We start from the raw sequence: 17230 nt of genomic DNA on the forward strand, positions 1-17230 counted from the left end.
ATTCGGTGTTCTCTCTTTCTTTCTCTCTCTCGGAGGACCTGAGCCCTAGGACCATGCCCCAGGACTACCTGACATGATGACTCCTTGTTGTCCCCAGTCCACCTGACCGTGCTGCTGCTCCAGTTTCAACTGTTCTGCCTTATTATTATTCGACCATGCTGGTCATTTATGAACATTTGAACATCTTGGCCATGTTCTGTTATAATCTCCACCCGGCACAGCCAGAAGAGGACTGGCCACCCCACATAGCCTGGTTCCTCTCTAGGTTTCTTCCTAGGTTTTGGCCTTTCTAGGGAGTTTTTCCTAGCCACTGTGCTTCTACACCTGCATTGCTTGCTGTTTGGGGTTTTAAGCTGGGTTTCTGTACAGCACTTTGATATATCAGCTGATGTACGAAGGGCTATATAAATAAATTTGATTTGATAATGCACCAGTCATGGGGTTCCATCTGTCACCTTGTCCCCTTATGTGTTGGGTTTGATGTGCTTCTCAAAGACTTCTTGAGCTTCCTTGACAGTGGAAAATGTGTGCGTTGTTTTGGAAGGTCAAGAGGACTTTTGCTGGGTGGATGAAGATGCATCTCTGGTTTAGCTTGCGCAGCTGGGAGCTCACCTCATTGTAGGTCTCCCTTTGTTTTAGCAGTTCGGCACTCAGACTTACAATTAAAACCTGTAAATGAATCATTGGCAGTGCTCAGTGCTGAAGTGGAGACCTATTCAACCGAAGTGGAACGTTTGGAGAGGACAGCCAATGCAACAGTCGTGCAATTTTATAACCTGGAAACGGCAAGGTAGGCTCGAAAGGATAATCAAACTACTAAAAGAGAAGACAGAATCACTCAAATCATTCCCGTAAATTCAATGTGCAGGTCACAGGACTTGAAACTGGTGTGGAAGTGGGTAAACCCAAATGGCTTCATGGGCAATCTTTTCTATGAACTGTTGAAGCAGGAGAAGCTGGGTCCCATGCCACTGATTAACATTGTGTATTGCACGGGTCCTCTCCGGAACGGATCTCGGTGTATGATTGTACAGATCCACAGCTTTGAAGTCAAGCGGGAATCCGGAGTCTGACCTATGCAGGGAAGAGGATCAGCATATACCCTTCAATTAAAGGCAGAGGTAATCTCCTCACAAACAATCTCTGTGTACAGTAGTAGCGGCCAGCTCTTTCTGTTGAGAGATGCCATGTTTCCACAGTTGAATTGTAGATAGACAAATTCTTGTCACACAATGAGTGTCCCACACCTTAATATGATGTTTAGTATTGACAAGTTTTACAAAATAAGTCTGCTAATTCATAGTAATTTGCAAAAGAAAGCCATGAAATAACCACGTGTTTCAATGCATGCCACTGGAACTGGAACTCCAGACTTTTTCCTGTTATTTTATTTTGATCCTCTATCTTTGGTATGCAAGAGTGTTTTACATTTCCAATGGACATCACTATCATTATATACCCTTACAACTGTCCTGTTTTAATAGGGTTCATCCTAATACGTTTTTTTATTTGCCTCAAATAATGTTCAGTGGAACCGCTACTGCACTGTGTATGCTTGCCTTATAAACTGTACATTGAAATAAAATATACTCTGAACCAACCCTGTGTATGTGACTGACTGGGTCATCTGCATGCCACAAACATATATGCCTGCCTGATGAGCTAAAGCCTAAAGTCTTCAGCTCTCAGGCAATGTTACTCATCACACAAGCATGATTTAGCAAACCATCCCTATTACACACACACACAGAAATAAAATAAATGTTGAACCACATAAAGTGGTGTATTTAATCCACAGTAGGCTATTCCCTCCTGACTCCAGCCCTGTGCGTATTGTGCATATAGGTAATGCTTTTGTGAAGGTTGAGACAGCACCAGCAGGATCCTTCCATTATCATATCATAGGAGAAACCTGCAACAGCATGTCCCAGTCTGCTGCCACTTAATTACCTTCAGTCTGCCTGCAGGAAACTGGCTCCCAGCCAGGTCTACTCTCAAGAGGGCTAGGACACACACACACACACACACACACACACACACACACACACACACACACACACACACACACACACACACACACACACACACACACACACACACACTGGTTTCAATTTACCAAGGGACAAATATGAGCTTACACAGGGGCTCCCTCCCAATACTTCATATAATGAGTAAGCATCTTAGGCTGGGCTACTAAGAGTTGTGTGTGAATTATAGCTTATTTGCCACAGTAAATGTGGAATGCATGCATAAATGCCCAAATAATACACACAGGAAAATCCTCTGCATCAAGAGAAGCATTTTATAACAAAAAGGCTCTGATCATGTTTGTTATTCATGACATCAAATCCAGGCAGTCGAGTGAAGGTGAATAACAGACAAGAACAACCTAGGATGCTACCTCCATGCCATAGCATTACACATAATACACATCACTGCTCTTACTTGTGAAGAAGCAGTCCCTTTTCCACTTGTGTAATAACAACAAAACATACAACTCAATTACTAAACATTTACTATGAAACAACATAATAGGGAGATCAGATTTAATCAAGGAGGGAGACATGATGAAACCACTCCTGTTCTGAGGATTTGGGGGAGACACTACAAAGGGTTTATCAAACGAGGTGACGTCACTACATTTTTGACAGCCACTTCCTGGTGTTATTTGTTGTGGCAATACCGTGGATTTTGCCTAGACGAGACACAGTTCATGTCAGAATTGACAAGAATGTACTTTTTGTAGGTTAGGAGAATTCATACACCAGGTTACGATAATCAATGTCACAGGTTAGGATAATTAGGTCAAGGTTAGGAAAGGGGTAGGCTAAAATAAATCAACTTTTGACGTATATTTGACATAAACTGCATCCCATCTAGCGATGAGCAATACTGTGGCACTGAAACGGTCAGCTGCACAGATCAGGAACAAGGAAGACACATCGCTACTAGATACCATACATCTTTGAAGCGTGCCTGTACTATCGGCAGGGAACAGATAGAAAGGTTGAACAAGTTACGGATCTCACGCTGCTTCAGAACGCAAGCTTGGTCTCGAACAGTAAAGCTGGTGGCGCGATCTGTCGCGATGTTGTAAACCATGGACAGCAGAATAAAGTAAGAGGCGAGTTTATTTACTTATATAGATTATACATAACACTGTTTTACGGATCGTTATTAAAAGTGTGTGAATTGTATAACAACGTATGGCGTAATTTGGGATATTTATATAGTTAATAATGGAATGATTTAGCTGGCTGTCTGGCATGCGCTAGCATTTGGGTCAGTCTAATGCCGTCTCGCGCTAGCTGACCAATTAGCAAGCCTGCTAACGGCTCGCCATACATCTTCATCACGTTGCTAAATTAAGTAGCCTGTCAGTCTAGGACAAAGCTCACCGATATTCTAGTATTTAACGGTCCTAAAGTAAACAATATCATCTGGTATCAATACAGACTTTTAGGTACAAGGCATTTTACCACGAATGTCAGCTACCGCTAGCTATCATCATGTTATTTCTCGGCCATCAAATTAATCACGCGAGAATCCAATTGCTTTGATGTCTGGCCAGCTCACAGAGCGAACTCGACAGATGATTCCTTTATATGAACTGCTTCATAACGATTTATTGCTACGATTTATAGTTAGCTATGTTGCATATATTGTTGATGTAGCTAGTTAGCAATTGTTGCATACCATAAATTCTGTTTGTACACATACGTTTATTTTGCCCCAAGCTAAAGTCATAATCTCTTTTTTTTACAGCGAGATTCCGGAAAGGACGTTTGATTTGGTACTACAGATTGCATGCCCAACATCTGAAAATGAAGGTTGGTAAGATAACGTGAGCATGTTTGTGTTACAACACAAACACTTATTGATTTGCCCTGGATGGAGAGGGAGAAATGGACAGATCTGAATATCATTTTTTCCCCCTCTGCCTAGTTAGTATCATACGTACACTGCCAGACAATACTACCAAGACACTTTAGAAACAGAAACGTTTGCCTTTATAAAAGCTGTGAATAGTATGCACATTTAGGTTAAATAATAGGAAACTCTTAGATTGCAGATAACAGACATTAGTGAGAGTCGCATTCTCACCAGACATGGCATAAGTCAGAGTCCACGTTGGTACAGTAAGCCCTAGGCTACAGTGGAGGCATGGCCCAAGACTACCAGACTGTTTCACCAATATAACAGGCTTACAACAGTTAACAGACTGACATATGTTGAAGATCTAAGGATAGGTTAAAGGTTGGAATGTTGACTAACAAACTCCCACTTAGTTGGGAGCATAGATTCCAGTGTTTGGAGTCTTATTTCACCTTCTCTCACAGGGAGTAGTTGTTTTATGAAAGTTTTTGCATTATGATCCAGATCTACCCCTTTTCATTTTCTTGTGACTCACCAAATAGATCATTCTAACATTTTTTTAACCATAACAACCCAGGTTCCAACAGCGACTCCCAACAGAGACTGTTTTGTGTCCAGTCCAGGCCATGAGCAGCCAGCATCAGCTGTTCTTTATATTTGTGATTGTCAAACATTCCACCAGTCGAACAGAAAACACAAAGTGCTTAGAATAACCAGGGAATGATTCTGACCAATAAAGAACGGTTCTAACTTCTCTGAGTAGCCCATGGGAAACAAAACAACCTATATTTCACATTGATATCCAATGTCCAACCATAAGTCGAATATCAGGTAAAAACAGTTGTTGTACATATTATACCAGCTCTCTCGTTTTCCCTCTCAGTCCTGACATTAAAGAGGTGTTCTGTGGATGGTTCAGTGGTGCAGCTGCTGAGCTGACCAGAATAAAGGGAAACGTATCCTTGGACCTAACGAAGATATTAGATTTAAAACCAAACTCATAAACCTTGGGCCTGTACTGAAATAACTGGCTTCTCTCTCAATGATCCAGGGTCAGACTCGTATCCGGAGCCAGACTCTCAGGAGCTCACATCTACATTACACTCCCCTCAGCTCCCATGGAACAACCAAAAGCTTATACCTCATTGGATAAGTGTGCCGCTACAGCCAAATACTACCTCCTCATTGGACAGGAGAGTTGTAGGGTACAGGAAGTGGGTTATGATGTGGATGAATGGCCAGGCATTAGGAGAGGTTGTTAGGCTCACAGGAGATCCAGAGAGATATATTTGTTGCAAGTGGAATCTTGTGATTTTGACAGGTTGTTGTTTTAGAAAAATGGGTTTCGGATATCAAAACAGGGAATCGACCAAACTTCCAATTTTTATTGATTTCCCCTTTCATTTAAAATTGGCCTGGGTTCTAGTCTATGGGGATGTGTGGAATGTTATGTTTCTTTTACGCTGCTGCTTATAAATGAAATAGATTGTCTTGTTTTTAAGATATTATTACATTCAGATTGATGGATTGTGTGGGAGCATTAAATGTGTACTTACTATAGGCCTGTATTGAGGTATTAGGTTGCTATGGTGATGCTGAGCTCTACTGTGTGCTTTAGACTCGGATCCTCATGACATTTTTGTCTTGTTGTCTTTGTGTGTGTGTGTGTGGTATCAGATAGTGTTCTTTCTGAGTCATAATGGACAGGCTTTGGCCTAGCTGTTTGAAACTTCCTCTATTACTCTAATTTTATCATAAATGGCCATGTTCTCATAGCTAATAGCCTAAATGCAGAAGTTGTTCTCCTCATATTTCAGCCTCTTCATGTTACTATTTTTCATAATGGAAGAAGTTTCACTTCCAACTAGTTAACGATATCACAGAAGGTTTTAGTGGTGATGTAAAAAAAAAAAGGCCAATTTCAATTTGTCTGGCTTGCCATTCCAAATAAAATTTCTAGCCCCTTGATATAATTGTTTAATCTGATTTTAATAGCTATCATTTTGATGGCCATAATAAATAGATATGCCGATAGTGGACAACCTTGTTTTACTCCTCTTGACAGTATGATACTTTCTGAGAAGTAGCCATTATTTACTATTTTACACCTAGGGTTAGTTACTATACATAACCTCAACCCATTTTATATGAGATTCTCCAAAATGTAAATATTCTAAGCATTTATGTATAAATTCCAGTCATACTTTATCTAAAGCCTTTTCAAAGTTAGCAATGAATACCATGCCTAGTTTCCCAGATTTTTCATACACTGAAGTGCAAGGGGCCTCCAATTTTTAAAATTAAGTGCGTAAATGTTGCAGGACATGCAGGTGCAGAGGTTGTGTTTGTACAACAGTTGATAGTGTTCCAGAGAGCTTTTGGCAATATTTTCAAAATAATACCTATTTATATACTTTTCAAAAGGCTTTATAACTGTTCAATGAAAAGAAAATGCATTGGAACAGGCAAACTTGTCTATTCAATAAAGATTTTGTTTGGGGCCTTGTGAGCCGAGGCTGACAATTGCCAAGATCGAACTGTCAAAGAAAGCTGAAACGGGTATATTCTTGTAGCCCTTCCCTGGGATATACCACTGTCAAAACAACATTTAAATAACCAAACTGGTATTCAATTTGTAATTACATTGTATAATAATAGTCTAAAGCAGATAATCATAACCCATCCATAAAGGAACTTTAATTCACAATTAGCGTGCACTTGTAATTTTAAAAGGTAGGCTTATCATCCGTTTGACACCGATGAGGAGCTCCAGCAAACAAGCACATTTATTTGAAATAAATCTCCAACGTCGTATTTCAAATGTTCATGTCCACTTTAAACATCTCAGAGGAGAGGAAATGGTCAATTAAATGCAATAAAGTATGTATAATGTATATAATGTGTCGTGGGCCTCCCGAGTGGCGCAGTGGTCTAAGGCACAATGTACGCTGACACAGTCGCCAGGTGTATGGTGTGTCCTCCAACACATTGGGTTAAGTGGGCATTGTGTCAAGAAGCAGGGCGGCTTGGTTGGGTTGTGTTTCGGAGGACGCGCGGCTCTCGACCTTCGGCTCTCGACCTTCGCCTCTCCCGAGTCCGTACCGGAGTTGCGGCGATGAGACAAGACTGTAACTACCAATTGGATACTATGAAATTAGGGAGAAAAATGGTGTAAAAAGTAAGAAAACAAAAAAACAACGATGTTTCGTACCTAAATTTAACAGACATTTCTCCAATGTTGCAAGTAACGGGAATTAAATGTTGTAACACTAGCGATTATTATATGGAGTGTAGATTTAACAGAATGTAGCTTACGTTTAATGGCATCGGATTCACAAATGGGGCTTAGTAGTGCGTCTTCGCCACATGCCTGTAGAATAACCCTGTTAGAATGACCGTAGGAAGGCTATAGGTAGGCCTAGGTCTGTATGTATTTTTTTCTCCTTTTGCTGATGGGATAGTATGGTAACCTTGGTCAGCAGAGTAGACCCCTTAGTCTGCTGTGTGCTGTGTGCTGCCTAGTGCCGCTGCCTATTATTAGCCTACATGGCTGTTACAATGAGCAGTTCCCTGTTCCCTGGTAGCTGAGAGAGGAGAGGAGAACAGTTGTTATGTAGTAATCATTTGAAGTCAGATCCAGTACATGGCCAAAAGTGGACACCTGCTCGTCGAATATCTCATTCCAAAATCATGGGCATTAATATGGAGTTGGTCCCCGCCCATTGCTGCTATAACAGCCGCCACTCTTCTGGGAAGGCTTTACACTTGATGTTGGAACATTGCTACGGGGACTTGCTTCCATTCAGCCACGAGCATTACTGAGTTCGGGCACTGATGTTGGGTGATTAGGCATGTCTCGCAGTCGGCATTCCAATTCATCCCAAAGATGTTCAATGGGGTTGAGGTGAGGGCTCTGTGCAGGCCAGTCAAGTTCTTCCACACCGATCTCGACAAACCATTTCTGTATGGACCTCGCTTTGTGCACGGAGGGATTGTCATGCTGAAACAGGAAAGGGCCTTCCCTAAAATGTTGCCACAAAGTTGGAAGCACAGAATTGCCTAGAATGTCAATGTAGGCTGTAGCGGTAAGATTTCCCTTCACTGGAACTAAGGGGTCTAGGCCGGACCATGAAAAACAGCCCCAGAACATTATTCCTCCTCCACCTAACTTTACAGTTGGCGCTATGCATTCCGGCAGGTTGCGTTCTCCTGGCATCTGCCAAACCCAGATTAGTCCGCTGGACTGCCAGATGGTGAAGCGTGATTCATCACTCAAGAGAACAAGTTTCCCCTGCTCCAGAGTCCAGTGGCGGTGAGGTTTACACCGTATTTAGGGAGTTGCTTTAGGACTTGGTCAGGTGGATTAAGCATGTACCAATTTAGGTCACCTACCAGGACAAGTATAAGGTGCCAGGAGAAAGCTTAGGGCAGGTAGTGTACCTGCTGGTGCTGATGGTGGACGATAACACCCAGCAACAGTCAACAAAAAGCTATTTCAAAGTTTAATGCTTAAAACCAGCAAATCAAATTGTTTGGGTACATTTTTGGTGGAGACAACTGAGCACTGAAGGTGTTCCTTGGTAAAGATTACAACTCCATCACCTTTGGAAGATCTGTCTTTCTGAAAAAGGTTATAACCAGAAAGGTTAACATCAGCGTTCAAAAGACTCTTTCTGAACCACGTCTCAGTAATGACCAACACATCTGGATTTGAGCTGTGAACCCACACTTTCAATTGATCTATTTTAGGTAGTATGCTTCTAGTGTGCAGAAAACCCATGCTTTTACAAAAGCAGAAATCAGTGAAGCAGAGTACAAGTCAGAATTGGGGATAGCAACAATAGATGGGCCAGGGTGTACATGCACATTTCCAGACATCATCAGCAGTAATACAATCAGGACACGGCAGAGGACAGGGAGAGCTTTGTGTTGTTGATTTATGACATTTGAATGTGTATTAGATGGAAACACAGTCTATTTGTACAGCAATTGCATCAGGTAACATGAATACAAAGCTGACAGAGGTGGTTAGAATTAGATGGGAGTCCAAGAGTCCGTGTAACCAATAGAGAGTCAGATTACCGAATGTGGGAACACTGTCTGTCCCACGGTTGGGTAAATAAGCAAGTTCACAGTCAACAAAGCACGCAGGAGTCATGAGGCAAATAGCATAAAGCACAATAAAAAATATAACAACTTGGGGCTAATCATTTTAAGTTTAGAGTCACTCTCCCCAACAGTGCATGTGTTCTGGAGGCAAGTGAAAGCTTAGAGAGAGGGCGGAGTGTGGTGGGGACTCCAGAATGACAACCATCTTTGCACCACTCCACCAATCAGGCCTTTATGGTAGTGTGGCGAAATGGAATCCACTACTCAGTAAAAGACAGCCAGCTTGTATTTTCAAAAAGCCATCTAAAGAACTCTGACCATGAGAAACAAGATACTCTGGTCTAATGAAACCAAGATTGAACTCATTGGCCTGAATGCCAAGCGTTACATCTGGAAGAAAACTGGCACCATCCCTACGGTGAAGCATTGTGGTGGCAGAATCATGCTGTGGGGATGTTTTTCAGCGGTAGGGGTTGGGAGACTGGTCAGGATCACGGGAAGGACGAATAGAGCGAGATCCTTGATAAAAACCTGCTCCAGAGAGCTTAGGACCTCAGACTGGGAGCAAATGTTACCCTTCCAACAGGACAACAACCCTAAGCACACAGCCAAGGCAACGCAGGAGTGGCTTCGGGACAAATTTCTGAATGTCCTTGAGTGGCCCAGCCAGAGCCCAGACTTGAACCTGATCTAACATCTCTGGAGAGACCTGAAAATAGCTGTGCAGCAAAGCTACCCATTCAACCTGAGAGCTTGAGAGGATCTGCAGAGAAGAATGGGAGAAACTCCCCACATACAGGTGTACCAAGCTTGTAGCGTCATACCCAAGAAGATTCGAGGCTGCACTCGCTGCCAAAGGTGAATACATATATGTAATATTTCTGTTTTTAATTTTTAATACATTTGTAAAAATGTCTAAACCTGTTTTTGCTTTGTCATTATGTGGTATTGTGTGTAGATTGATGAGGGTAAAAATATTTAATACATTTTAGAATAAGGCTCCAAATGGTTAAGGTAAGGGTTTAAAGTTTGGCACATTGGCTAAACGGGATATCTGCATTGTGTCCCACCACCTGCCAACCTTTCTTTTTAAGCTTCTGCTACTCTCTGTTCATCATATATGCATAGTCACTTTAACGATACCTACATGTACATACTACCTCAATAAGCCTGACTAACAGGTGTCTGTATATAGCCTTGCTACTCTTTTTTTCAAACGCCTTTTTACTGTTGTTTTATTTCTTTACTTACCTGCACACGCACGCACACATCTTTTTTCCTCCACACCATTGGTTAGATCCTTTAAGTAAGCATTTCACTGTAAGGTCTACCTATACCTGTTGTATTTGGAGCACGTGACAAATAAACTTTGGTTTGATTTGAACTGTGAACGGTATTTCCTCTGACACATTGGTGTGGCTGGCTTCCAGCTTAAGCTGGCAGGTGTTAAGGAGCGCGGCTAGGCGGGTCATGTTTCGGAGGACGCATGATTCCATCTTCGCCTCTCCCGAGCCAGTTGGGGAGTTGCAGTGATGAGATAAGATCGAGGGGAGAGGAGAGACAACGATTGATTCTATGTACAAAAGGTTGCATGTTCGAATCCAGCGATAAAGTTGTTTTTGAGGTTTTTGTTTTAAGCCTATCCCAAACTTTAAACCCTTACCGTAACCATTTGGAGTTAATGCCTAAACTTAACCCTAGCCTTAAAAATGTGGAGTTAATGCCTAAACTTAACCCTAGCCTTAAAAATGTGGAGTTAATGCCTAAACTTAACCCTAGCCTTAAAAATGTGGAGTTAATGCCTAAACTTAACCCTAGCCTTAAAAAGAGTTAATGCCTTTTCTTAAACACTTCGAAATAGGTCTTTTGGAACATCTTCAAAATTGTACATTTAATAAACATGGATGAATTCTGACGTGAGACTGTGAGAGCTTGTTGACCTGAGGATGCCCGCATCATCATCAAGGACCCCGCACACCCTAGCCACAAGCGGTATCAGAGCATGAGGTCTGATACCAACATGCTCAGTGACAGTTTCTATCTACAAGCCATCAGACTGCTGTACACTTGAGCTGGACTGACCACCTGCGCTGACTCTCCGCACCTTAGCACACAGATACTTACAAACCCACACAGATACTCACTCACTCACTCATGCTACACACACACACACATCACAACTGCTACTACCAGACTCTTAAATACTGCACAATTTAAACACTTGTCCTCCAATCCCTCTTCCCCAAAACATGTGTAAATATTGGACTATCAATTGAGTGTTCCTGTATTATAATTATGCTAAAATGTTTATTCTACTGAGCCATGTTCATATTCTTTTCTTGTATTATTCCTTACTGTTATTGCATTGTCGAGAAGGAACCAGCAAGTAAGTATTTAGTTGGACAATGTTTATCCTGTACATACGACTTATAAAACTTTAAACAGCCTATATGTTTCACACCCTCCTACCGCTCTGTCTGTCCTCTGTTGTATGTGTCAACACAGCCGTAAACACCTTCCATTTATAGTAGTGGCATTAGGCCAGTGGGAGATGGACAACTTCAGGACACAGAGTGGGTTTGGTCTGATGTACGTTTCACATCGATTGAGCTGAGATTTTGGCCAGAAGAGAGAATATGTGCATATGGTCTTGTGCGTTTTTGCGTACAGTATGTGTCACTTGTGTGTGGGAATTGCTGACTAAACTATAATTAACTATCATTAAACACACAGTGCATGTTGCTCTTAACATTAACCATGTTTAAGAACTGCTCTGTATGGGTATTCTATATAGCATACATGTGCGTACATATACCACTCAAAGTCCCATGCACACACTAGTAATAATAGTTTAGGTCTAAATGCAATCTAACTTTACATCACTGAATGAGGCCAGCTCATCCACCTCCCAGTAGTAGAGCACATCACACAGGGTTTCATAAGAGGCCTGAGATCATCACTCTGCAGTACAGGGTTATTCTGACTGACTGCATTGGTCACTGGGCTGGATGACCACTCACCCATAGGAGATATTGTTGCACATTACTTTGGGCTGGACTCTGACTAAAAGCCTTGAATTTAAGTCAGCTTCTAACTTTGATACTTGGATGCAGTACTTTCTTCAATGCACATTTGGGGGTTATGTAATGTTATATCATTTAGGGGAGCCTTGCCACAGTGTTGAGTGGTTTCATTTTTACAATGCATAAAAAATTAATACGAAATCCTCTGGAAATTTGAAATTTGTCTCATAGAGATTGTATTGAACAATGAGCATGACACTGAACAATGTCTGACCAGGAGTCAGGTGACATCTTGTTGATTTGTTCATGGGCTAGCCTAGAGTCATTAGACTAGGCTATATTTACTAACATTCAGTACCCCAATCTTAAGAATTATTGCAACTGTGGAGGCAGAAATGTGGTTTGTGATTCTGTAGAGTTATCATCAGGGTTCAATATTCAGGTAAATTAAAAGGTGAGCAACTTCACTCTGCAACAGAATTAGAATTAGCCTACAATTCATATGCTCATTATGGGCAGAAGAATTGAATGCTCAGAGGAAGCAACAGGGTCTAACTGTAACGTTGGCCAACCTAGTCAAACTCTCTATGACTGTGAGTCCTTTGCTTTCCCCAGCAGGCCTATAGAGAGCAGCCCTCTCTGCCCTGCTCAGTTCTATTGGCTCCGAGTAGTGGATGCCTAGGCAGGCAGGCAGTGAGCTGAGCTAGATCATGTCGGCTCCCTGAGAGTGACTGGCATGCTAGCTAGTGCTGGCCCCTGTCGGCACTCCGCTACATAGAGCCATATTGATGTGTTTCCAGGGCCCTGCCAAAGCTAGCAGATGATGCTAGCGGTGCGGTGCCAAACAAAGGCAGTAGGTGGGAACAGATGCTACCTGTCCTAGCCACCCGCTCCAGCCAGATTGCTCCCGGTAACAAAGCTATAAAGTTAATAGATCACCATATCCATTCTACAACTGCACTCATGCTGCAATTAGCTGAACGATTTGCTGTTGTAAAAAAAACAACACAACACCAGTCAGTGGCTTTATCAGTCTTTGATTTTTGTTGATCAGTATTTGATTTATGGACCGTTGGTTTCTGTGTGTGGCGATGGAACTGGAACAGTGGTCGTGTTCCATCGAGTAATGTGTCTTGTTCCAATGAATTGTGGACAAATTCATGGCCTGTCTCAAAGGGCCTCAGATGGCTCTTTTACTGGTAATACTGTAGGAGTTCACATTGAATTGAGTTACTTGAGATGATTTATTTGATGGCTGTATTGATATTGATGCATTCTCTCTATCCTGATAAGAGTTGCATCTCCATAGACTTGAGTTGAGGAACAAGACAGCCATAATAACAGAATGGCCTTTGATTCAGATGCCCTCCTAACTTCACTCGCTCCAAGCATGCACCAATTATGAATCAGAACTATTGTTCTTGTTCCAGAGAACACTCTCTCACTGCAACCCAAGGTCTCAGAATGTCACCTCCTGCCAGCTAGTTAGCCGGCTGCGTTGCTCTCTGCCTCCCTGCTACTGTATCACATCCTCAAGCATTATTCTCTCCACATATTCTCTCCATATGTATTTTCTCTTTTCATCCCTCCCCCCTCACTTCCTGCGTCTTCACACTGCAAACACCCGCATAGTAGAACTTTTAGAAAAGGTTGAATGCTGACATTCTGCAAAAATGTCACTTTTGCACGTTGACCTCCCGCGCCCTGGTTCTGCGTTTTGATTGGTTGTTGGCCTCGTGGTGCGCTCGCGGTGGCCTCACACCCATGCGGAAGGCCACTGGAGGAGCTGCAGATGCCACGGTGATGAGGAGGGTGTTGATTGGTCATGAGAGAGGCCATACTCCACACACAGGCACCAACACTTTTGTTAGTTAAATTGGCTTCCATGTAGATGGAAAAATATGTGGCTTGTTTTTTTATTTTCTTAAATTGAAATTAGGAAGTCTCGTCATAACTGCTCAGAGTTTGACACTCAGTTATGAAGTTATCTGCATCTCATTCTGCCTTGCTCTTTTGTTTGTTTGGCTAATTTGTAGCTCCCTCTCATCTGTCACTCAAACATTGAGACTCAGTAGTCTTGCTCTAGAGTCCTGCTGGTCTCTGGGCCCTGCTCTGTTGGACTGGAGAGAGAGAGACAGCAGGGTGGACGTTACTGGGCAGCGAAGGATTGGCCTCTGGCTGCTTGGCAACCCTGTAGCTGTCTGTCTTGCCAATGTTGGAGCTGTCTATCTGACAACTGAAGAGAAACTACAACTCTGGTTCTCCGCTATAGTCTCTCGCTCTCAATTCATTTTCAATTTAAGGGCTTTATTGGCATGGGAAACATGTTTACATTGCCAAAGCAAGTGAAATAGATAATAAACAGAAGTTAAATAAGCAATAATAAATTAACAGTAACATTACACTCACACAACTACCAAAAGAATGAAGACATTTCAAATTGCAAATAGTTAAAGTCCAAAGAGAAAATAAATCAACATAAATATAGGTTGTATTTACAATGGTGTTTGTTCTTCAGTGGTTGCACTTTTCTTGTGGCAACAGGTCACAAATCTTGCTGCTGTGATTGCACACTGTGGTATTTCACCCAATAGATATGGGAGTTTATCAAAATTGGATTTGTTTTTGAATTCATTGTGGATTAGTGTAATCTGAGGGAATTATGTGTCTAATATGTTCATACAGGAGGTTAGGAAGTGCAGCTCAGTTTCCAACTCATTTTGTGGGCAGTGTGCAAATAGTCTGTCTTCACTTGAGAGCCAGGTTTACCTTCGGCGGCCTTTCTCAATAGGAAGGCTATGCTCATTGAGTCTGTACATAGTCAAAGCTTTCCTTAATTTTGGGTCATTCACAGTGGTCAGGTATTCTGCCACTGTGTAATCTGTGTTTAGGGCCAAGTAGCATTTTTGTTTGCTCATTTTTTTTGTTAATTCTTTCCAATCTTTTTGTTTTCTCATGATTTGTATCAAATTGTGTTGCAGTCCTGGGGCTCTGTGGGGTCTGTTTGTGAACAGAACCCCAGGACCTGCTTGCTTTGGGGGCTCTTCTCCAGGTTCATCTCTCTGTAGGTGATAACTTTGTTATGGAAGGTTTGGGAATCGCTTCCTTTTAGGTGGTTGTAGAATTTAACGTCTCTTTTCTGGATTTTGATAATTAGCGGGTATCGGCCTAATTGGGGCGGCAGGTAGCCTCGTGGTTAGAGCGTTGGGCCAGTAACCGGAAGGTTGCTGGATCGAATCTCCGAGCTGACAAGGTAATAATCTGTGCTTCTGCCCCTGAACAAGGCAGTTAACCTACTGTTCCCCGGTAGGCCGTCATTGTAAATAAGAATGTGTTCTTAACTTCTCTAGGGTAGGGGGCAGCATTGGGAATTTTGGATGAAAAGCGTGCCCAAATTAAACTGCTCCTGCTACTGCTACTCAGCCATAAAAGCAGGAATATGCATATTATTAGTATATTTGGATAGAAAAAACACTGAAGTTTCTAAAACTGTTTGAATGATGTCCGTGAGTATAACAGAACTCATCTGGCAGGCAAAAACCTGAGAAAAAATCCAACCAGGAAGTGGCCTATCGAATACACAGTGTCTATGGGGTCATATTGCTCCTAAGCCTAAGACTTCCACTAGATGTCAACCGTCTGTAGAACCTTATTTGATGCTTCGACAGTGAAGTGGGGGCGAATGAGAGGGGGATGAGTCAGAGGTCTGCCAGAGAGCCACAAGCTCAGTCTCAATTTATGTTAAAAACATCATAAAGATTGATTCTATATATTGTTTGACATGTTTATACGGACTGTAATGGAAATGTTTGACTTTTCATCTGCTCCTAGTGATCGCGCGTCATGAGTTTGGATTGTGTACTGAACGTGTGAACAAAAAGGAGGTATTTGGACGTAAATTATGGACATTATCAAACAAAACAAACATTTATTGTCGAACTGGGATTCCTGGGAGTGCATTCTGATGAACATCATCAAAGGTAAGTGAATATTTATTATGCTATTTCTGACTTTTGTTGACTGCACAACATGGCGGATATCTGTTTGGGCTGTTTTGGTCTCTGAGCACCGTACTCAGATTATTGCATGGTGTGCTTTTTCCGTAAAGCTTTTTTGAAATTGACACAGCGGTTGCATTAAGGAGAAGTGGATCTAAAATTCCATGCATAACAGTTGTATCTTTTAGCAATGTTTATTATGAGTATTTCTGTAAATTGATGTGGCTCTCTGCAAAATCACCAGATGTTTTGGAACTACTGAACGTAATGCGCCAATGTAAACTCAGATTTTTGGATATAAATATGAACTTTACCGAACAAAACATACATGTATTGTGTAACATGAAGTCCTATGAGTGTCATCTGATGGAGATCATCAGAGGTTAGTGATTCATTTTGCCTATATTTCTGCTTTTTGTGACTCCTCTCTTTGGCTGGAAAAACGGCTGTGTTTTTCTGTGATGTGGTGCTGACCTAACATAATCGTTTTGTTTGCTTTCTCCGTAAAGCCTTTTTGAAATCAGACACTGGTTGGATTTACAACAAGTGTATCTTTAAAATGGTGTAAAATACATGTATGTTTGAGGAATTTTAATTGTGGGATTTCTGTTGTTTTGAATTTGGCGCCCTGCATTTTCACTGGCTATTGACGAGGTGGGACGCTACCGTCCGACGTACCCTAGAGAGGTTAACCTCTATTGGAACTGACTTTCCAAGTTAAATAAAGGTTCAATATTTGGCGTTATTTGGTGTTTTACGTTGTACACAGAGTCTCAATTTGGTGTTTGTCCCATTTTGTGAATTCTTGGCTGGTGAGTGGACCCTAGACCTCATAACCATGAAGGGCAATGGGTTCTATAACTTATTCAAGTATTTTTTTAACCAGATCCTAATCGGTATGTTGAATTTGATGTTCCTTTTGATGGAATAGAAGGCCCTTCTTACCTTGTCTCTCAGATCGTTCACAGCTTTGTGGAAGTTACTTGTGACGATGATGTTTAGGCTGAGGTATGTATAGTTTTTTGTGTGCTCTAGAGCAATGGTGTCCAGATAGAATTTGTATTCGTAGGTCCTGGCAACTAGATCTTTTTTGGAACACCATTATTTTTGTCTTACTGAGATTTACTGTCAGGGCCCAGATCTGACAGAATCTGTGCAGAAGATCTAGGTGCTGCTGTAGGACCTCCTTGGTTGGGGACAGAAGCACCAGATCATCAGCAAACA

At 41.8% G+C, this 17230-nt stretch overlaps 1 protein-coding gene across 7 annotated transcripts in view; it reads left to right on the forward strand.

Annotated features, from left to right (window-relative positions):
• Positions 1-2671: 2671 nt before the first annotated feature.
• Positions 2672-17230, forward strand: part of LOC118358634 (DENN domain-containing protein 1B-like) — a 171365-nt gene continuing 156806 nt past the window's right edge. For 6 of the 7 annotated variants that reach the window (XM_052480199.1, XM_052480197.1, XM_052480198.1 and 3 more), the window contains exons 1-2: positions 2672-3117; positions 3766-3830. In XM_052480199.1, the coding sequence (XP_052336159.1) occupies positions 3825-3830 (6 nt within the window). In that variant the 5' untranslated portion in view covers positions 2672-3117; positions 3766-3824. Of the gene's footprint in view, positions 3125-3765; positions 3831-17230 lie in introns of all 7 variants that reach the window. The other variant, XM_052480203.1, reaches the window with a different exon arrangement.

This window comes from Oncorhynchus keta, chromosome 26, assembly GCF_023373465.1.
Source record: "Oncorhynchus keta strain PuntledgeMale-10-30-2019 chromosome 26, Oket_V2, whole genome shotgun sequence".
Taxonomy (NCBI): domain Eukaryota; kingdom Metazoa; phylum Chordata; class Actinopteri; order Salmoniformes; family Salmonidae; genus Oncorhynchus; species Oncorhynchus keta.